General features: G+C 35.0%; 1 protein-coding gene across 1 annotated transcript; it reads right to left on the reverse strand.

Annotated features, from left to right (window-relative positions):
- Window positions 1–255: 255 nt before the first annotated feature.
- Window positions 256–22,579, reverse strand: LOC103755003. The gene is made up of 10 exons (XM_029961425.1): window positions 22,511–22,579; window positions 22,041–22,107; window positions 10,663–10,724; window positions 9,480–9,578; window positions 8,108–8,206; window positions 7,270–7,330; window positions 4,721–6,306; window positions 4,108–4,171; window positions 2,900–2,987; window positions 256–831 (listed from the first exon to the last, which is right to left on the reverse strand). Exons 1-10 carry the CDS (start codon window positions 22,577–22,579, stop codon window positions 729–731), a joined length of 2,298 nt encoding a protein of 765 aa, XP_029817285.1. The 3' UTR covers window positions 256–728.
- Between the last annotated feature and the right edge of the window lie 7 nt (window positions 22,580–22,586).

Below are 22,586 nucleotides of genomic sequence, written 5' to 3' on the forward strand. Positions count from 1 at the left end.
TTTTTCTTTTCTGGAGCTCAGAAAGCTGACAAGGGGCAATGCTGATAAAAGAGAGTACTTGACCTGACACCACTAACACAGTTCCCTTGTCAAGGAAGGCCACAGCAAAGAAACCCTGTGGGACCCTGACATGTCATTCTCAAGTATTTGCTGTAGGTATACAAACTCCTGAGAATTCCCATACCTGAAATAAAAATGTTGAAAGCAGGTATTTGTTCAAAATAATTTTTTATTTAGAATATAAATTGTGTCAGAACATAGAACATAACTTTACCAAATCCAGTAAAATTTATAAAATGTCATTGAACAATCAGCTTTGATGAGCTGCTTATAAAATTTTAACAGTAATATGGCATAACAGACAAAAATCATAGCATATAATACTGATTTTAGGGGTATACTGAGACATAGAGAAAGCATGAATAAGCAGGAATTTAGGTGAATGAGCTTGTTCCTTATCTTATTATTAACACTTTAAGAATCAAAGCTTATTAGCAGATAAAAGGTAATATAGGTAACATTCTGTTATTATAAGCACTAAAATACACAATTCCAACTTAGCCATAAATTGAGTAAGAAATGCCCTGTCAAAAGGGATAAACCCGTTCCTGAAGAATTATATTGCAAGGAAGTATATATCAGAACTAGTTGTGTATTACAAACATACTTGATTCGTGGAAGAAGAAAGCCAGATAAAGCGCAAACTTTATAAAAACTATGTTTTATATTTAGCAGTCTATGAATGCTCCTTGATGAGTTTTGCTGGGGAAGTCCAAGGTATGGCTGGGATTTTGGTCTTTCCCATCAGTGTAGCTTAGTTTTCTGTATACCCTATGGAAAAAAAACCCAAAACAATAACCCATTTAGATGATAAAGTAAATTACACAAAAATACTATGTTTGCTGAAATTCCAATGAACAGAATGAAACTGAAACAAGTTGCCAAAGCAAAATAGCTGAACATCTTAACTGTGAACAGCAGCAGGACTCCTTGTCTGAAATCCTATGTGCTTTCAGAGAGAAAGCTTTTCATGCTGTCATTTTAAAGTCTCAGTAATGCTACTACATCAACCGAAGTTATATATACTTACTAAACTTCAACATGCAATCTTTGAATGTATTCACAAATAGCAAGTGAGAACAATTATTTCCTCGCATATTACTTAAGAAATTGCATAATTTTTCTCTGTCACCTATTTTAAACTAATTTTGTTTACATCTGAGAATTAAGTATAGCAATGCAGCTGTAGGACAGCATTCACACAGAACTGAAGAAAAGTTCATTAGTTGTGAACATTTCTTTATCAGAAATATCTCTTTCATAATCATCTAGATAAAGGCAATCTAGTTCCAGACAGAAAGACAACATTCCTTTTCTTTTCAGAACCATTCATTACAACAGAGAGCATTTTGCCACATGGCTTTGGCATAAAATTTCTGAGGGATCTGAAGCCATTAAAGAAGAGCCTCAATGCTGGGAAACATAAAAAGCTAAAAACATCACGCCACAGGCCTAAGGAAACTTGCCAGCTGACAGTCTGTTTTGGCTACAAATCAGCAAACATGTATTTGTGTAATTAAGGAACAAAGAAATAGATTTGATTCCAGATGGTCTGGCAAGAAAACACTCTGTGGAATCCTGATTTCTCTACTTACATGCATTAAGGAAAGAAAAACCATTTCCTTTAGAACAATCGTTAATGTTATAGGGATGGTTGTTTTGTATGGAGCTGTATGGAGCTTTGTATGGGTAAAAGTAATGAGGAAAACCAGAAGGAAACCCAAGAATTGAGCAGAACTTTACTCAGCTAAGTGGACATATTCAACTATATATATATATATATATGTATACTCATCAGCTTGTCTCCAATCTTCCATTATATAAAAAATAATCCAAATAATCTTTATCAATAAGGTATCCATTTTTAATACAAGCCTCTAAGTTTTAGTTCCATCTTTGCATAAACTGAAACTTTTTTCTTTAAATCTGGAAGCCTCTTTTCTGGTTAAGTTCTCCATTCGAGAAGTTTAAAAACTTTCAGCTTCCTTTGAAGTTTCAATTCAAACATTGTGAGTAAATTTTGATATCAACTGTATGATCTTCTCAAGCACGGTGAAAATATTTCTTGACTGAGGTTGAGAAGCCAGCATATTTTGTGGTTACAAATTAGATTTTGTGGCAAAAAAGCACGTAAAAAATGTTTTGGAAAATAAAATAAAAAACTGTTTAGCGAGCTTTTAATAGAGAGCTTTTAATGCTTTTTTAAAAATCTTGTTGACTACTAAGTGTTTGCAATTAAAAATCCAAGAGATCTGAAGCTTGATAATTATTTAAAAGTTACATATTTTGTAAGAAAAACAGATGTAGTAGGCCAGTATTCCGTGAAGTGTCCTCCTTCCAGAGATCTAAACACACTGCCAGTAGTGATATCAGCAGGAGGAGAGGATCTCTGATATCTTCCAAGCAGAGCCACTGCTTGTACACAGAGCCAAAATGCAGGTAATGACGCCCAACTGCACAGGGGCTAACCTTTGAAAGTCCTTTTAAATGGCAACATACTGCACTCTCCACAGTCTATGGATCTGAGAGGACTTGTTAGCTCAAACACACAGCCACAATCAAAACAATTCTCTAGTGTATCTAAAATAATAAATGCCTCCATAATGAACACAAAATAAGGACTACAGTAAGGACTAAGTTAGGCTGGCTATCCACTCTGGAGTCTGGCTAGTTTTGTCCACAGACATCTGCCCTTTAGTGTCCAAGTCTGCAGCTTAGCTTGGGCTCTCCCATATTGATTTTCATTCTAGAAGCATGCATGAAACCTCCATACCTTTCATATAGAAGCAGAGCAGCAAGAATCAATTTTGAAATATCTCTTTTTTCATGAAGCTCTTACCTTTGGTGACACATCTGCACGTTTCTGGGAGAGCTGCAAATCGCCATTGTCCTGGGCCAACCAGAGCGGGGATATGCAACCCCGACTTCTGATGATGAAAAACAGTGGTATGAAAAGAGCAAGAACAATGCTGAGTAGCATGAACACTACAGTATGTTGTTAAAATATTAGTCTAATCAAACACTGGAAATACTTCACTGGCATACTTCAGTGAGCAAATTTCCCTATGAAAGTAGTCTCATGGAAAAGCTCCTGGCAAAACAATTTCAAATACATTTTTAAAGACTGAATATATTTAAGTATAAGTTAGGTTTCTGGAAAATGCTTATAATTTGTCATCAATTGAAAAATGTATAAGGAACTGTTGATATAAAAAAAATTTAATACATAAAGTATGAGTTAATATTTAAGGAAAGCAAAATAAGACAGATGGGATAAGTTAAGCTCAAATAATCAAATTCTGTACAATTAATCACTAATGAAAATTTAACCAAGCAAGAACCATGCAAACAAGTACATTTCATCTGCCATTTTCTACTTGTGTGCCAGTTGACAATATTTCAAGTCACCTTCTGTATATTCCTTTACGTGTTAGTTTTTATCTTGATGACAAGGTTAATAAAAAAAAGTATGGAAAATAAATATTGGTGATTTTACTTTGCAGTACAAAAGTTAAGATTATGTTATATACATACAGTAACCAAAATCAGTTTTTGAAACGGAAACCAAAACATTAGCATTTAAAATTTTACACTGATGTAGGTTTTCTGGTTTTTCGTTTTTTTTTTTGTTTTTTTTTTTTTAATAATGAAATTCTACTGTCCTGATTTAGCAAAAGTCTTTATCCAGATTAATAATGTAATTGATCTAAGAAAGCATGATAGTAGCAATGCAACAACTCAATTCCAAGTTTTTGTAAAAACAAAAGCATTTAGTTATTCAAGTGTAGGATTAACGAACTACTCATTTCCTGCTGAACATATAGATACAGAAAGTAACAGTGAACTTTAAATAAAATACAAAACAGGAAGAGAGAAAACTAGTGGATAATAAGAAACACTTTGGTAGGAAAAGAAAGAAGCACATCCAATTATTACTAAGGAAGAAGAGTTGTCACCTAGACAGTTGTGTATTGAGCTCTGTAGATTTACCATTTGAGGAAGTGCTTGTGATTGCTAAGTAGTAAACTCAAAGCCTCTTAAACTAACCTTGCAGGCAAGTACCAGGAATATCAAGAGAAGTTTTATCTGAAGAATCACGAAATCCAGAGTGCTGAAAATAAAGCATCAACAGATAACATTGATGAAAAAAACTCATATTATTTCACAGCTTGCCCCAGAAGAAATTACTGTGAACCTAGAAATAAGGGTCTGATTTAATATTTAAATCAACAAGTCTAATGATTCCAGTGAAACCCAGTAAAGCCTAATTTGTGTCTCATCTTGTCCATCTATAAAATCATTAAAATGTCATCATTTCAGAAGGACAACACCTAAATTAACAGGGTCATTATTTGAGATTATTTTAACCAGTGACATTGTCTATTAAAATGTAACTAATTCTTTCACTGAGCGTTTTATAATCATTTTCAAGGTTATTTAATATACTGAGTTTCCTTACACAATCCAGGAGACCTGATACAACTTACACTTCAGCAAACAAATATCCCCAAAGCCATAAAATATCCCTACTGACCAAACAGCACCAGAAGTATGCTATCAGTAGTTCAAGCAGCTCTAATCCATTTTTAAGCCCTTTTCCAAATATCTCTGAGTGCACAATCTTTTTTTATGTCGTTGTTGTTACAAGGTCTTTAAGTACCTGACTCCGACAGCTGTGATCTTCAAAAAAGCTGGGGTTGTTGCCATTATATGTGCTCAAAAAATCCATGTCGACTGTCTGAAGATTAAGCTTTTTTCTGTGAGAAATCTCTTGACATTTTGTTGAAGAAAAATAATGTTCTGGTATATGTTTCAGTCGCTTTACTGGTGAACAAGGAAGATCATTTTGAAAATTTCCTAATCTTTTAACTCTGGGAATTGCAGATAAAGTGCGAACAGGTGAGTTAACAAGAGCATTTACAGTTTCAGACATTTTTATTCCTTCATATTTCCTTAAATTTGAAGCTCTCTGCAACCCAGGAAGTTTTGGAACAGGCTCACTACACAATTGCTCATAGATCCTGTCAAATTCTCTATCATACTGTGTTCTGGGCTTCACAAAAACACTTAGATTACTTTTCATTAATCTTCCTTTCTCTTCAAGTTTCTGTGAATTTGAAGTAGGTCTTCTCAATACCAAAGGCTTTTGGATTTCTTCTGAACACACTTTGTAGTAGAGTTTTTCAAATGCATCTTCATATTTCTGGGGCATCTTTGAAGGACTCTGCTTCATAAATGATGAGGAAAATGAGTGTTTGTGCTGGAAAGAAATTTGTCCTTCAGAAATTATTTTTTCAGGATTTATGAGCAAAGCATTTGATGCTCTCGCAGAAGAATAGTTTGTGACAGGTGCAGAAGTGTTATTACTGCCATAGGAACTGCAAGCAGATGAACATGAGTCTGAGGTACCACAAGAAAAGTCAGTTTTCTGAGTCTTGCTCTCCTTTACAAGATGAAGCACTGTTGACTCTGAACTGGCAACAGGTGTTACAAAATTGTGTTCTGAGGAACATCTGTAAGCCAATTTTTCACTTTCTTTGTATTCTGAACTCTTCAATGAGGCAGTAGTCTGCAACTCATCTTCAGCTACAAAGGTCTCTCCCATTCTAGCCATAACATTAGGAAAAACAGTCTGTATGGAGACTTTTTGGCCTTTTCCAGATACCAGATGATGCTCTAAACTTGAGTCAGAGTAGTCCATTTTGAATTCATTTGTATCAGTATAAGGTACCAGAGCAGATGAATTATTAATGAGACAATCATCATAACAAAATTCTCTGCTCTCATTTCCAAAGGCTGGATTCTGATTGTCTTCACTTCTACTGCTGCATATGCTGTGTAGTCCTTTCTTTAGTTTAAAAGGTCTGAACCCTCTTATTTTGTCCACAGTGATATTGATCTTTGGTCTTCTAGAATGACATCTTTTGGACCTTAAGTGCCCAAGCAAGTATTTTAATACTTTTCTCTGAGAGTGCTTTGTCATGAGCCTTGTAAATGTCTCTAACATCACTGGATACAAGTCTGCAAGAGTTGTATTGCTCAAGGAGCACCCCCCGCACACTGACTGGCATTCTTCAAAGACACTGTCACAGTAAGTTGTGTTCAGTTCTGCAGAAGGTTGGTGTGTGGGTATGGTTTTTGTATTTGATGGAATGGGAATACCAGAATATTGTAACTGTAGAAATCTGGATGAAGAACATTCATTTGACAACTCTAGTTTCTTTCTGCAAACAGTAGCTTGATTGTCTACTGAAAAAACAAAGCCAAATAAGTCAAGAAACAAAACCAGAAGAAGGAAAAGATTCCACATCTATTAGGGCACTTCCAGTAATGCATTGTATGACTTAGAAACAGTGGCAGATGATACAGGTAGTCTTACTGTAATATATTTCATTAGGCTTTACTGCCAGGCTAAATGGATAACTAACATACAAACCATTAGGAAAAAAACTAATACTTTTCCTAACCATATACAATTCACAAACTACAGAGGATAGAAATTTAATGTGTTGGAAAAGGAACCAGTATTTTAAAGTAGCATAATATAGAGATAAAAATAATTTAATTGTAGAGGAAGACTTCTCTTTGCCCTCTGTGATTTCTGACTAGGAGAAACAGCCTAGTCAGAAACAGGTTTTGTTCCTCTATTTCCATGTTACTTGATAGCTTTATACTTGGCTAGTACCATTGCAGCTTTACTTGCCATAAACCATGATGAAAGTAATGCTTTTTGTAGTTGTTAGTTGAAATATTTACACCAAAACTGTACCTTAGGTTAGCATCAAGTCTGTAAAGCTTTTGAAGCAAGTTTACTAGCAAAGTACCACTTTAAGTATCAGTTACCAGCAGACTCAAAGCCATTCTATTACATTCCTTGAATTTAAAATAAGGAGAACTAAAAAATCATGCTTTCATTTCAAAGAGCTAAATGCTGCTGAATATTGTAACTGTGCATTTTTTTTCCTGAGGCTATTTAAGAAAAGCCGGATTTATGTATACAAATTATTTATTTTCTGATTTTTCATATATTTTGCCCCAAGCAAAATCACATCTAACTTCCCTTCAAAATCCAACCTATTTGATTTTTCTGTTGGATAAATAACGCTTCTTTGTTTACAAGAAACTAAAAATATTTTTTCTAATAAATTTTAATAAAACCACATTTTGTAACTAATATATTTGGCCAACAGACAAAAGATTTATTTGTACCAATCAGTTCTTGCACAGACGAAGTTACATGAAAACCTTTCGGCAAACATTGAGGTGCTACCTGAAAAACAAACAAAGGAAAAGACACAATCTCATATTCTGAATGTTTTGCATGTTAAAGGTAACATCGAAACCCTGCTTGTGACTCCGTCTCATCTCTCCTTGCTACAGTAGGTCCTGTATATTTGTGGTCCCAAGGGGCTTAGCTAAATTCAGGAAAAGTGGAAAATATCTAGTCTAAGACTTCAGTAAGAATTGTTAAGACTTACAAGTTTAATCTTGGAAAGCTATTTACAATTTTTTTGCAACTTATATATTATGTATCATATATTAATCCCTTTCCCAAATATGAAAATTCATACATGGAGATATATATATATATACACACACACATCTGGATAATCTATATATCTAAACATCTCTGGCAACTCCAGCAGAAAACAGAAGCTGTACCATGTAACATAACACTTCACCTCCAGTCCCCCTCACCCCTAAAACCCAAACAAAGCTAAAACTTTTTTTCACTACAAAGCTCAAATTTGGACTTTTCAAAAAACTTACCTATTGAAAAATTGACTTGCATATCAGGGTTCAAAGAACAAAGTATAAAAGTAAAAAAAATAAAAATAAATTTGTAAATTGTTTGTTCTGTCTCTTACAAATCATTACTGTCAGAAACCTGAGACATTAAAATATTTACACAGATAGCAGGCAGGAGAGGAACGATGATGAAACCGTAGAGAAGTTCTGTTAGAATTCATTGTGCTACCCAGTTACAGAGTTCTTATTTTATTCTAATTAGCTGATAACTTGTAGCAGAATAGGAGAAATATGTTACCTCAATCCATCTTGGAATTTTTCTAGCATCATCTTGTACTATCACATCCACTGGAACTTTGACTTTCTCTTGAATTCTTTCGTCATCTACATTCGGAATCTTAGAGGAAAACAAAAAAAAATTAAACCACATAGAAATTATAGGCACTGACAAACCCAGACATATTACAGAGATTTGTTGCAAACTGCTATTTATCTAATAACTGATGGATGCCTTTGAATTTTTAGGATTTATAGCTTTTCGTAGATTTTAATGTAGCTGAGTAATCTCTCACACTTCAGTATAATAGTTAACACTTCCCAAACCCTATTCCCCCATTTCATATAGTTTTCTAAATTCTTTAGGCTTGTTTAGGCTCCTTTCAAGGCAGGACTATAATAAACATATTCTGTTTAAGAACATATGCTCCCCAGGCCTGAACAACAAGAGACCATCACAGTCAAAGCCACCTTCAAGCCTGGAACCTTGGAGAAGCTCCAAAGACAGTACGTGCCATGAGAAAGAGGAAGATGAGGAAGAAAGGGGGTCTTAGGACCTCTGAATCTGAAAAATCTGGTATAGTAAACTGCCCAGAGTCCTTTTTGATCTTTGAGCAGCAAAGGTATTTATTGACAGCGCTGGGAGCAAGCCAGCTATTGCTGGAAAAACTTGCTCAAAGGCTTCACACAGAATCAGCAGTTTTTATACAATTTTCATATATGATTAAATGCATATTCAAGTGATTACAGCAGCTATCTTTACATATTAATAACAGGAGTATAGGTGGAGCTCAGGCGGGGCTTGAGGTGGTGCTTCTCTTGGCCCTCAATTTTGGTGGGAGCTCCGTTCTTCCCCTCCAAGTCTGAGGGCTAGTTCTCGTCTTCCTCAGCTTGACCTCTCTTCTTTTCCATTGTTCTCGACCCACTCATTGAAGCTTGGAAAAAGCCTTGGCTCATGGTTTGTTTCTTCTATTCAAATGTCTACCTTATCCTACTGCATCTTAATTTATTACCTCTAGGCCTATTACATGTTCTTTTACCATTCCCTTGAGTTTTGGTTCAGTAAGTAGAACAGAACAAGCGCAGATCATTTTGGATGTTAGTAGCTTGTTAGCAGGCCCAAATTTCTTAGTTAATTCTTTTGGGCCTGGCCTCCTGTTTCACCTCCAACTCAATTTCCAGGGAGGAGTGCCTGGGGGGTAGATCGGGGGGGTGGGTGGTTCTTGGATCAGACCATTAATTGTGTAACCCCTGGACACGTGGGCCTTTTGTACTCCTTGTGCCAGAAGGCCTTCATTAAAGACCTGCTCTCTTATCTCTACTAAATTAGCCTAGTGAGTTTTTTTGCTCCCGATTTTTAGGCAACATTACTTAGAATAGGAGAAATATGTTACCTCAATCCATTGGGGAATTTTTCTAGCATCATCTTGTACTATCACATCCACTGGAACTTTGACTTTCTCTTGAATTTTTCCATCATCTACATTGAGATTCTTAGAGGAAAATAAAAAAAAAATAATTAAGACACATAGAAATTATAGGCACTGACAAACCCAGATGTATTACACGGATTTGCTGCAAACTACTGTTATTCAGATGAGGATATCCAACAAGCATAAACATATTTTTAAGGTATACCTTTAATGTAAAAAAAAAGAAAAATCCCAAGAAGCAAAAGCACGCACAGGCTCTGAAAATCCACAGATAGAAACAGACAAACAAAACACCCATATAAAACAAAAAAAGAGAGAAAAAAATTAGAAAGCATTGGCAATGACGGTTACAAGTCTTTACATGTATTTTTAAGATCCCATAAGAATTCATATGCAAATTAAGGGCTACTCTGTAACTCACCTCTTTGTAAAATCTGAGAATATTTAATGAGAAATGGCAATTCATTAATGAAACTCTCGCTTTCTGAAGCAGTGTGTGTTAGCTGTTGTCAGAGACATGACACTAGCACTATGCTAAACAAGTAAGGAAAATAAATTCCATTTTTAGTAATGGTATTTGAGCAAGCAGAACACAGGATTAGAATGGCTGCACACGCAAAGCCTGTGTTACACTTTTCTTCATCAATATAAATACTGGGTAGTCTTGATACCCATAGTCTAGTTTGGGAAGCAACAGCAGAAGATTCCAGTCTGCTTTTGTTGAATCATCCATTATTTCAGATTTACTTTTTGTTTTAAATCATGTTACCACCTACTTTTTTTAGACTCTCAGGTGAATGACCATATTTTTTATAAGTGTTTTCACTTTACGCTTCATCCGATTACTCTTTTTCCTTACCTATAATAGACTTTCTCAGGGTTGTCTGTTACAATAAAATGTATAGTTTTCTCTAGCATACCAATGTTACTAAGACAATAATATTACTTCATACTGGTCTTTATGACATTATTCATCAAAGCTCTCATTTGCTATACTTACTAAAAATGTGTATTAAGGTGCAGACTATATAGAGTCTTCTGCTGACTACATCAACTCATCAGGCACGTGTAAACTATTCAAATAATTAATAATTTCTATTGAACACAAAATTATTCCATTACATTAGACACCAGTAATTTTTACCTGGAGGTGAACGTCTTCAAATTTTCTTCTTACTGAAACTATTTCGACATCACTCGCTTCATCTACAGTTTGAAGATAAATATTAAATATAGTTGCACTCAAAACCAAAAGAGAAAGTTTTTAAACACATACAAGTTATTGACTACACTAGTTTCATTTTAGAAAATGATTTTCTACACTAAAGCTCTATTACATTTCCATTTCAAGTCCAATTGAAAAGCATGGTTTATGGGTTCATAAATGTCTTGAGGGGAACAAAGAAGAGTGAAGATAACTTGTTTCTTTCCAGTTCTTCAAGATTTATGTTAATTGTTTCAGAGAGTAAAACATTTTCAAAGCTCTTTATTTTCTTGGTCTTCAAGATTCACTATTCATTAATGCATAATTCCTACTATATTTCTAAATATCCCAACAAAGATAGCAAGGACCTTCTACCACACTTCATTTTACTAGTTTCTCTTTGTCAAGACCACCTTAGAACTGACAAAATTACAAACAAGACAGACCTGAGAATATGAAAAAGCAAGTCACAATATTTAAACTCAATTTTTAGGTAGTCTATGGGTATTTTTGTGAATGAAATGCAACAAAATATTTTTTTGCTAGATATAGCCAGACCTTCCAATTCATCATTAGCTAAAGTCACTATCTTCCATGATAATAAAACACGTGACTGCATTGTAAGCCCTGATTTCTGAATCTCCCTGTGTTCAACACAGAGAGGGAAAAAGGAGAGGAGAATAACCCTGAAAAGGAAAAGAGTGAGTGAAAAAAATCCTGCTTATGATACCTACCACATCACTGCCTCATCACACTATCCCCAAACTGCTAAAACCAGAATGAAAATCTTTTCCAGCTCATCCCATCTTCCCTTTCAGTTCCCTGACAATGCAATCATCACCTCTGTGCTATAGAGCTATGATAAAGATATGTACAAAAGAAATGCTGTCTTTGTGGGAGATAACACGATTTCACATCTTCTGGTGAAGATGTTGAGCAACCAGAGGGTTGGTTTTAATAGGGTACCTGACCCTAGAAGAATTACTAGAACCGAAACCCATACCAGATTATCAGTTTCTTCCCACATGACCAATGGAAGACAAATTTGTGATCATTTTATTCTCAGGAAATCAGTTACTAAGTGCCAGTAGTGGAGGAAGAAATAAGAATGTTTATGTTTTAATTGGGAGAAGTTTCAGCCTCCAATTTCTGTTGTAACAGCTTTTACTCTTCCTGCCATTCAGTCTTCTTCCTCCAGTAGAATTGGGTACAAAACTGTCAGATTGCTTCCTAAATGTTCACCAAGACAACCAGACTAGACCACTACAAAAATGGGAGGTTCCTGAGATAAAGGGAACAGCTGCTGTGCCAATGGTCAACTCCACCAACTCCATCACCAACGACAAATTATTAGAAAACAAGTTTGTATTAGGGTGAATTGATCAGTATGCAAGTTGAATATTCTTCTAAGTATGAATCCTCAGAAAAGGGTAATTTTACTATGTCTTCAATGTACTGTCAATCATACTTCAAATCACTGGAACATCATTTATTAGCAGAGGGCCATGGCACAGAACAGAACGGAAAAAAACCCCAAAATATCTTCTCCAGAAAATCTGGAAGTGTTTTTAAAAGGTCAAAGGGGAAATATGGGAACACCTTTGCACCTCAAATGCAGAACAGAGAGGAAAAGTGAAAACTCCTACTCTTCTATCTCGAAAATTTCACCTATAATTCAGAAAGCTGTTTCTCTAGAGATGCACTCAAACACTATCATTACCTAAAAGTTGTAACTTATTTACCCCTTTCTCCAAATAAATTCATTTTTCTGTGATAATATCCTAATAGATACAAGATATTGCTCAGAAATAGAAATCACTATATTCTGCCATGCTACTTCCTGTGAAAGCAAAGAAGGTAGCCTTAATTTTCCCTATTAAGGACAGAATAATACTTGCAGGTACATGTGAGAGCTGTTTCACTATATTTTTACTTGTTGTTGATAGGCTTTGCATACTCTCAGAACAAAAATACTGGATAATACCAAGAAAAAAAGTCTGCCTTCACCGAGAAGTGTGAAGCATTCTGTATGAATACTAAAAATGGAAAAAAACCTGCCAAAACCTAAAATTTTAGCTAGAACAGCTAAAGATACGCTTTCCCCCTTAAGTTAACATGCCCTATTGCTAATCTTTTAGATATTAAAAAACCCACAACCACCAAACAAAAAACACCGAAAAAAACCACCAAAAACCCCAAAAAATGCCCAAACACCAGGGGGAATTCCATTTTTATGTGAAGAATCCAATCCTATATCTCTAGAGAATCTAATTTCTACATCTTACTGTATTTGGAGATAGCTGGGACTCACCGAGGTTTCTAAAAATCCTCGCCAGTCTCTTCCTAGAACATTCACAAGAGAAGGAGGAGGAGTGGATAATAATATTATTGTACACTGCTATGAAGATACCAGAGTCTGAACCACATCACTCATTTATCCCACGAGTGCAAAAGACAAAGTTCACTTAGAGAAGCTAAGCTACAGATGCCTCCGAAATTTCTTTCCTGAGTTTCATGGAGCAGGTTGAGAAAACACAAAGTCATGTTCTCTAAATTTGCAGAAATTATTTTATCATTCAAATAGATACTTGAAATTATCCTCTCAAATGATAGGAGGAAACATTTCAGATTGCTATTTCCTATTTACCCTCAATATAGAAGTAATTGTCTGCCTTAGAGACAGATATATATTTATATGAAGTACTTAATTGAATACCACAGTATTTAAACACCAGCAACTGCTCTTTCAGCCATTAATTGCTGGTTACTACTTGGCCATAGTTTAATTTATGAAAAATAGTAAGTTTTTATATGCACAAGAATCAAAAGATGTTGAGTAATACAAGTTTTAAATGTTTAAAAAAGAGTCAAAGTCTGTTGCCACTAATTAATACAAACAATTATTTGGGAATACAAGGTCAAAACCTCCCAAAACTTTGCAGACAGGCCACAAGACTGATGCTGAAACCACAACAAACACTAATGAAGAATTTTTGCAACTGAATGCAAACTTGTGTTTATCCCATCACTAGCATTTAACGTATAATCGCAATTATTAATAAAACTTCTATTGCCACCTGCGCTGAGGTTCCTGTTTCACTGTTCCTTTATTAAGGAAAGGCAGTTGAACATATTCCACATTGGTTTTCCAGCATATCAGGGATTCAAAACTGAAATTTCAGAGGAACGTGTATATTGATTTCACAGGTTCTTGCTATTCCTATTCACTATTTGCTGAAAGGGTACAGAACATGTATTAAAATCATTTTTACTATATTAGAAAATGATGAAAAAGTTATTTGCAATATTTTTCAAAAAGTTAAGAAAAAGATAGCTAAATAGTAAATTAAAAAACCCACCTATATCTGATGTATCCATTTGAGTGTTCTCAGGAGATTCCTTAAAAGCACAATGAAAGGAATTTTAATACATGGTAGTGTAAGCTATATTAACTAACCTCTAGAATTTTCTGCTTTCACTGCTTGCTCAATTGTTTTTGGGGGGTGGTGGTGGCGAAACAAATGCAGTCATATTGCACAAACTTCGTCCAAATGACACCATCTTTATCCACAAATCTGTACACAAATTTACCTTGACTCCTATCTCAGTAGCCAGGGGGGAAAACTGTTTTCTTCACAGCTCTTCTTTATTAAGACAAACAATGTAAGAAGTAGCTATTATCCAACAAGCACAAAAAGCAGTTGAGAGATGAATTCTAATCACCAAATTAGCATGTACTGGGGATTTTTTCTGTGCTCCAATGGATATGGAAAGTTTCTTAACTGCCTACTTTGAACAATGCTTAATTGTTTACTTCAAACAATCTATACATAATATTTCAAATAGTTTTCTTGCTCTATTTTGTAGAAGTCTTGATAGTGGTATAAAATAAAATGCATAAATACTTACCATCTACATCTGATATCGTGTTCCTCAGAATTTCTTTTTAAAAAAAGTCTAAATCTATTCTGTCCAGTGCAATCATAAAATTAATTTATAGTGGGTTGAAATGGCATCAATAAAATGAGACAATTTTAACTACTATCTATAGAGAACAAATAATTACGAGTGCCCAGCGAGATGGTCCATATCACTCTTCAAATGCTGAATATTTTCTCCTTAAAAAATAAGGAGCCAAAAGAAGCTATTCTAGACTACACAGATTTTAAAAATAATAATTAAAAAAGGTTGACCCACATAATGCGCAACTAAAAAGACACTTGATGGTTAAAAGCCTATATCCAACTGCTCTCTCCCTCTTTAAATAAATGGAAGAGTAGAATTCAGCCAAAATCCATGGCTGGTATCATTGTACAGGACCACCTGCTTATGATTAATTTCTTAGCTTTTGACTACACAGATACATTTTCCCAAAGAGGCTGTCATGGAATCATAGAATGGTTTGGGTTGGAAGGGACCTTAAAGATCACCTAGTTCCAACCCCTCTGAGACGGCCAGAGAAACCTTCCAACAGAATAGATTGCTCAAAGCCTCATCCAACCTGGCCTGGGAGCATTCCCTAAAAGCAGATGTAACGTGCTGCCCATACCTGATGCACCGATGAATGTCCACCTTCAAAATCACTGATCTGTTGCTTTGATGTTTCTTGGCATGAATGTGAGGAAAAAAAAATAATTCTATTACAATTCGATAGGTATTCGATGTGGTACCTGAACTCATTAATTCTTCATTTGTATATACTCTATTTTTAAAAATATTTAACACAAATATTCAACAGAGAACGTGCATAGGACTCAAACAAAGAATAGGCAAGTGCCAGAACATGTTTTTGGCCAAATATGGGAGACTAATTCTGATCAGATGTACATATACCATATTGCTTTCTTCTTAAACTCTGAAGCACCACAGAAAATAAAATTTACCCCTTTATCAGGTGGTATCACTTGAACAAAAGGAAGACAACTGCGAACTTTTTGTGCATTTTCCTTGGCATATGTTGAAAAGGAAAAGACTACTCCTGAAGCCTGAGGATAGAGTCCCAAACCCTTATTGCACCTTTTAGTTTTTGGGAACAGGGCCTTCTAAAACTGCTGTGTATGTCTTCCTGCACAGATAGACCCATTCACAATCTTTGTGGGTTGTTTCCCCCCACCTCCCTATTTATTTCATAAGAAGTAGGAAAAATAAGAACTGTAAGATCTGTCTAATTTGGCCGAGATCTCCCCTTTTTACATTTAAATCTATATTTTGTTCTTCTTTAGTTATCAAAAGTCAACCAGATATAAATAAAACCCAAAGCATTAGACCCACAGAGAAGAAGACATCTTCAAATAAATGTGATTTCCACATAAGGTTATTTCACAATTAGCCGCTGAGCTAGATATTGATGCCACTAAAATTACTCAGACTGAAAACTGTTCTGGTGTTGCCAAAAAAAGGTTTATTTGTAGCCACTGCTTTGATAGAGTTAAAAAAATTTATCTATAACAAGCTAGAACTTCAAGTTTGTATACAGAAATTTAATCTTTATCCAAAAAGATCTGTATGTCCAAACACAGGACTCTGAAGGTACTAAAGCTGTAGTGAGACTCCTCATGATTGGATGCATGTGGTAAACTTGGATTTAAATAACAGAAATAATACACCTGCTTTAGCAGGTACGTTTATCCTACTTGAGACTCTCATTAAACAAGTTTCAGCTTCATGCAGACTTTGTTATCCTTGGTTTTTTTCTGCACTTCTGCTTCCAGATATATTGATGTCAAATATCACAAGCAATTTACTTTTTTCAGTCACATGGTGAGAAAACTTATGCCTAACTCAGGCACAGAAGTATTATTTAGTCCTACAAACACTTTGTGTTATTTAATAGGTGCCAAGAAAACATGTAAAGAGTTTCCATTTTTTAAGAGCTTAAAGCATATGGAAAGGAATCTAAAGATGTTATCCATTGCTTCTGACATTTTAAAGCAGGAACAACTACAACTAATGTATCTTTGGAAGTCCAATCCATTCTTAACAGCAACTCCATCTTCAAGAAATGGATTTTGGGACTTATGTTTAAATTTGAAAAGCTTTTATAATATTTAACTTCTCTTTTTTTTTAATTCTTTTATTTTTCGCTCCATTTATGTTCTATCACCAGTGGCTCTAGTAATTTGTTTCTTTTTCTGACCCACTCCAGACAGACAGGTTACTATGAAACACAAACCAAAGTACTCCACCACATGCTTTATTGCTGTTGAACAAGGTAGAAAACCTGTTTTTTCTGTTTTACATGCTAGGCACCTGTGCAAATATTCTAGCACAGAGTATACTATTTTTACAACAGAGTGATATTCTCAGTTGGCACAACCAGCTTTCAAAATTGTCTCTTCCTGTACTTGATTATTCACTAATAAGTCCAGTACTTGAACTTCTTTGCATGAAATTACACAAAGTTTACTTTAAGTTTTAGCCCAAAGTTTTCAGACCATCTTTCCCAGGGGTCAACCGTACTCGGTATCATCTGAGACTTAAATTAAGGGTATCCTCTCCTCCACTATTTACTTAAGGAAAGATAAACTAATAACTTGCACAGGATGAATCCTGGAAAAAAATTCCTAATGTTTCCCTTCAGTTTGGACACAGACCACTGCTAACTATTCTAAGTACAGTTTTCCAATCAGTAGGAAACTGGGCAACAAAACTACTCTCTCATATAAAATTTATGAAGCATATTATATAACTAGAAAGCCCTGGCTTCAGGCTGTAACCTTCTCTGGAAACGTCTGTTCACTATTTTGCAGAAAACTACAGTAATGCTTCCTTCAGAATATATTAACAATGCCTTATTTTAGAAGCTGAGTAGTGCATTTTCCAAATATATCTGGATTGGGAACACAGGAAGTTAGAAGAACACAGTATTGTCCAAGTGAAATCATTTACTGAGTAAGATGTTTGAAACACCACAGAGGGTGTTGTGTTTCAAAAAAATTTTTCAAGGAAAAAAAGCCTTTGAAGTGGTTAATATATGACAAATATTGCTGCTCTTGGAGGTTGAAATTTAACATACCTGGTCCTCCCTTATTGAGAACTGCCATATAAAAAACAAACAAACAAACAAAACACAACCACCACTCAAAGGATTGTCATTTTAATCAGTGAAACTTTGTGGGGGTTCTGGACATTCAATCCAAATAGTAAAACTCGATTCCAGCAAAACTCAGAATTGTGAGTTGGAAAAAATAGCACAAGTTGTACTTCAAGGGGAGGGGTTCATTGATAAGTATTTGAGTCTTAAAAAGATTGCTTAATGTTCACAATTAATAGCACAGAACTTTATGTATCTTAATTGAAAGCACTTATCAGGCCCACCTAACAGTATAATTTATACATTAGCTTTAATAATCCATAGAAGTATGGGAATTTTTTTCTTGGTTTTTGTTTAGGGGTTGTTGACACATGAGTTTTTTGGGTTTTTTTAAGGCTAGCAGGAACCACAATCAGTCAGTTCAAGCATTTACTCGTGTACTTTCGTGTTTCAAATTAAAAATGTCATTGCAAGATATAGTTTTCTTAAGCTGAACAAAATCTATGAGATTCTATCTTTTATGGCATATGGAAGTATAAAGGTATCAATACAAATCAGTGCAAGTTTTTTTTCTTAAAAGCTGTTAACACTATAGCTATTCACCCAACTGCAATATTTAGATATTTCATCCCTTAGATAACTTAAATACAATATTAAAGACATTGCTCAAAGTATATAAAAAATTGGAAATATATATATTATCAATTTTTCTGCTTCTCTACCTCGTCTATAATGCAACACAATAAATTTGAAATTAATTAGATCAAGCCTTCAAAGCATTAAAGAACTCTAAGTAAATTCCTCATTTAAGAACTTCTAAGGCATTCATTCAGACCCTTGGTCAAAACAAAAAGATTAGCGAAATACTTCCTGTAAAAGGCTTAAAATACCATATCTTTGAAAAACCTAACTTTCTTTTTGAGCTTTACTGCAGATTATAGACAATTTTTTTTGTACTATTCAGTCCCATCAGCCAAATGGGGCGATTAGAGGCAAAAGTCTGGACCATCTGAATCTTTTTGTACCAGACCCTTATTTCCCAGCTCTACATTCAAATTTCTTAGGCTGATTCAAAGGCTATACCTGAACACTATACAGAGAGAGTAGCTAGGCTGTGTTTTGTCCTCAGGTGTTCAGTATAAAAGTTTCTCAGATGAATGTCATAAAATAAGCAACACTGTAAAAAACCATGTCAAAACCTTAAGAAAATAAAGCCCAACATGCCTTCACTGTATTACACATGAAAATTTCCCCCCATCACTTCTCTCAGGGAAATATACATTTTATTGGCACATACAGCTCCTTTTCAGAACAGAGAAAATGTTCACATGTCACACCAACCCCCCTCACCAAGAGTATCATAATTACACTTCGTTGTGCAGTTTGTCTTCCATCATGATACTCGATCTCTAGTAAAGTAACTATACTCTGCCTTTTCCTGCAGGCAGCCTGATTCATTCAGTATACAGAATAACCTGCTACATTTTTGATAGCTCATCATGCAAACTCACGAGATTCTTTTAATACATATTTTTTGATATGCCTATTTATTTAGTTATTTTCAAAAAGCTAGCAACATTCAAATTTATCCACTTGTACAAAAATCAGGGCTGGAATTTTTAGATTCAATGAACATCTGACAAAACTGACAAGCACAACAAAAAGTTCTTTGATTAATTGATAATCAATTTGATTAACTATCATATCAAATTGATATTTTAATCAACTTGTTATGACAGCAACATCAATTATAATGCATTTAGTCATCTTGAACATTTTAAATTACATTTCTGAACCCTTACAAACATAAGTATTGTTGATTTATTGGGTGGTTTCACCCCACAAAAAACAGTGAGTATCCTGAAGAGTTTAGCATAAACCCAGAGTGTCTTCTATCAAGTCAAGACTCTTTGGATAAGATGATTATAGCACCTTTTCTTTAACCCTTACCTGCATTCCTTCGACTTCTTCTATTATGCTGTAATTAGAAATAGGAACAAAAGTCAGAATAATCTTAGAATAGTAGAATTAGTTTAATCATTGCCTTTATTTACTTTGGTATATTCCATAACTAGACACTTCTTAAATAAGCATTAAATTTCCCTCAGATTTCCCATGGCCTTGCCAGAATAGCCACAAGTACAGAGTAAAAGTTGCCTGATCATTCACCTTTTTCTACACTGTTGCTGTTAAAATCAATACAAGAACATAACATTGGCCCACATAAGAGGCTAAGACAGAGAATTTCTCTTGCAGTCCTTAATGGACTTAGACAGTAAAGCTGTGCAGCAATGCTTAGCAGTTTATGCACAAGGTATTGACATGGGTGGAAAGGAGGGGGAATCATAAATACAGCCCCTTTTTTGTCTCCATTAAATCCACTCTTTTTCCCTAAGACTGAATTTCATTCCTCACCCCCTCACCCTGTGGGGTTCAGAACAGCTCCTGTGTAAACTACCAAGGCACACTACAGAGGTAGTGCCTTTAGCCTGACACAGTGAGTGGTGAGACTGCAAAGATACCTCAATTACTTTAGCATTATTTTACAGGGAAAAAACCAAAAAAGAACGTAAAGTTGAAACCAGGAAGCCCCGAGGAACTGAAGAGCTGATTACCTGAACAGAGATAAATTGATTCAATGACAACCTTCTGATGAGATCCAAATGTACGTGTTCCCAACAGCAATTTAAAAAAAAATAAATTTTCCTGGTTTACTAGTTGTGCTAACCACCGATAGATGGTCATCTATTTTAGTCTATATCATCTGAAAATCTTAACCAAACTATCCTAAATCCCTGTTATAAAGCAGATGTTGACCTCATTCATTAATACCTCTTAAAAATATTACATGGCACAGCAAGATTAGAATATAATACTAAATATATATATATAAAAATATATATCTTTATATAGAAATATTGCTGCATTTTGACTGCATAGTAGGTCTATATTATTAGATACCTTAAGTATTTCCTTTCTCCATTTTTTAATATTCTTGGTTGACACATTTCCCCATTTTTTTGGTCCTAGAAATAGCAAGAAATATCAATATTAACACCATCCATACCAAACATCACTGTAATAGACATAAATATTTAAGAACATATGACACAGTAACAAAACATTATCAAATCTGAATAGCCTCCAACACAATTGCAGAAATAAAAACTTAAGAGGAAAACAAACCAAGAGAATACGGTAATTTCAAGTTAATTGTGAGGTCAGGCAAGGAAAAAAAAAAAAAAATCAGACGCACTGAGTCTGAAAACCCTGAGCTAAAATTCAAAGAGCATTACAGACAAATTCTTTTACTTTTTAGATTTCATCTAATGAATGCAGACTACATGGTATGTGAGGTTACTTAAAGCCATAATGAAGGCTTTACAAGACTGAGGTTCATATTAATTCCATATTGAATAGAGGTTACTAAACCAAAAGCATAACCAAGCTTTTACCAATTCAAAACTGTTTATTACAGTGCTGTATGAATGTTTCCTCCCTCTCCCAGTGCAAGCTTCCCAGTCTGTAAAAGCCCTTGGTGCACTGTTAGTACTTCCTGTGCATGTCCAGTAAGTCCTACTCTACAAGAATTAATAAGGCAATTTACATAGCATAACCCTCATGTCAGTGACAATAAAAACTGGCAGAACACTTCATTTCCCAGTAAAGTCACCAAGATCTTAAGTCACAAGTCCCACTAAAACCTTGAGCAACATATTTTAGAACAACAGGTTTTTTCACAATAAGCTTTCCATAAGCATTATCTCTCTAATGGATCAACCATTACAATGAGATGGCCCAACATGGTATAGATTTATGCTGGCCACGTGGGAGCACTCAATGAAAAGTTAAAGATACTAACTTCCTAGTCCACCCTGACCTTTGGCATAACAGAAATTTGTCAGAGCAGTATTCAGAATACTGAGTGGAGATAAAACTACAGAATCCATTCATGCACATCAGCTCCTGCTAATATTTCCATTCCTTCCGTTGTCTTCTCCATTTTGATTATTCTTCTTACAAGCCATCCAAACATAAACCATTTTTATCCTGAACTTTCCTAATAACTCTCTTCTTTCCTAAAATGGAGCAAGCAATGGACTGAAATGGCACACAAAAGTAAACTCTTAACACATGTACCAAAATTTACATATGAAATGCCTTACCTAAGTGAACAAAACTGAATATCTGTTGCACTTAAAGGTTCTACAGCTGCCAACAGTTGCATTCTTTAGCAAGTCTAAACACACAGCATATAAATATTGAAGCTTTTAGAAGTTCTTACCATCAGGAGTATCATAAGTGAGAGTTTCCATGGAAACAAGGTAATCATCTTCAAAAGGATGATTATACTAAATAAAAAGGACCATTAAATATTAGAATAAATGACTAAAGTGACGGTTTTAACACACATGATAACAATTGTTTTTAGGACAATTTGTTTTTATCCAAACCAAGAAATTATCAGTGCGCTGGTTTATTGGCCAAAGTCAGAAGTTGGCAATTTGGAAATATAGGATTCCTAGGGGAAACAGGTATATTTTAAGCATGTATGCAGGCCACTCAATTCCAAGGCATAGCCAGGAATGACAAAAACGGGCATCAGAGATTTCTCAAAAGTGGTTCAGTTCCTCTCTTACAGTTTCCTCCAAACTTGGTCTGTAGTAGCTGAAAGCAGCCCCATAGAGCTACAGCTCACGACACGTAAAAATATCCAATCCGACACGCGACGAGGAAAACGTCCTGGAGCCAGACCTGGCCACGTGCCAGCCCAGGACGTTTCCCTGCCCAGGGAAGCTTACACCCCTGGGTAAACACACGCATCTCCGGG

Source organism: Manacus vitellinus, unplaced genomic scaffold, assembly GCF_001715985.3.
Source record: "Manacus vitellinus isolate BGI_N305 unplaced genomic scaffold, ASM171598v3 scaffold_34_pilon, whole genome shotgun sequence".
In the NCBI taxonomy this organism is placed as follows: domain Eukaryota; kingdom Metazoa; phylum Chordata; class Aves; order Passeriformes; family Pipridae; genus Manacus; species Manacus vitellinus.

What these genes read in the sequence shown, in the direction of transcription:
- LOC103755003 (XM_029961425.1), bottom strand. Translation starts at nt 22,579, where the DNA reads ATGCGTGTGTTTACCCAGGGGTGTAAGCTTCCCTGGGCAGGGAAACGT. An exon ending in AAATTCCAAGATGGATTGAG is followed by an intron (nt 7,331 to 8,107) that starts GTAACATATTTC and finishes TTTGTTTTTCAG; the next exon opens with GTAGCACCTCAATGTTTGCC. An exon ending in TCCTGGTACTTGCCTGCAAG is followed by an intron (nt 2,988 to 4,107) that starts GTTAGTTTAAGA and finishes TTTCATCATCAG; the next exon opens with AAGTCGGGGTTGCATATCCC.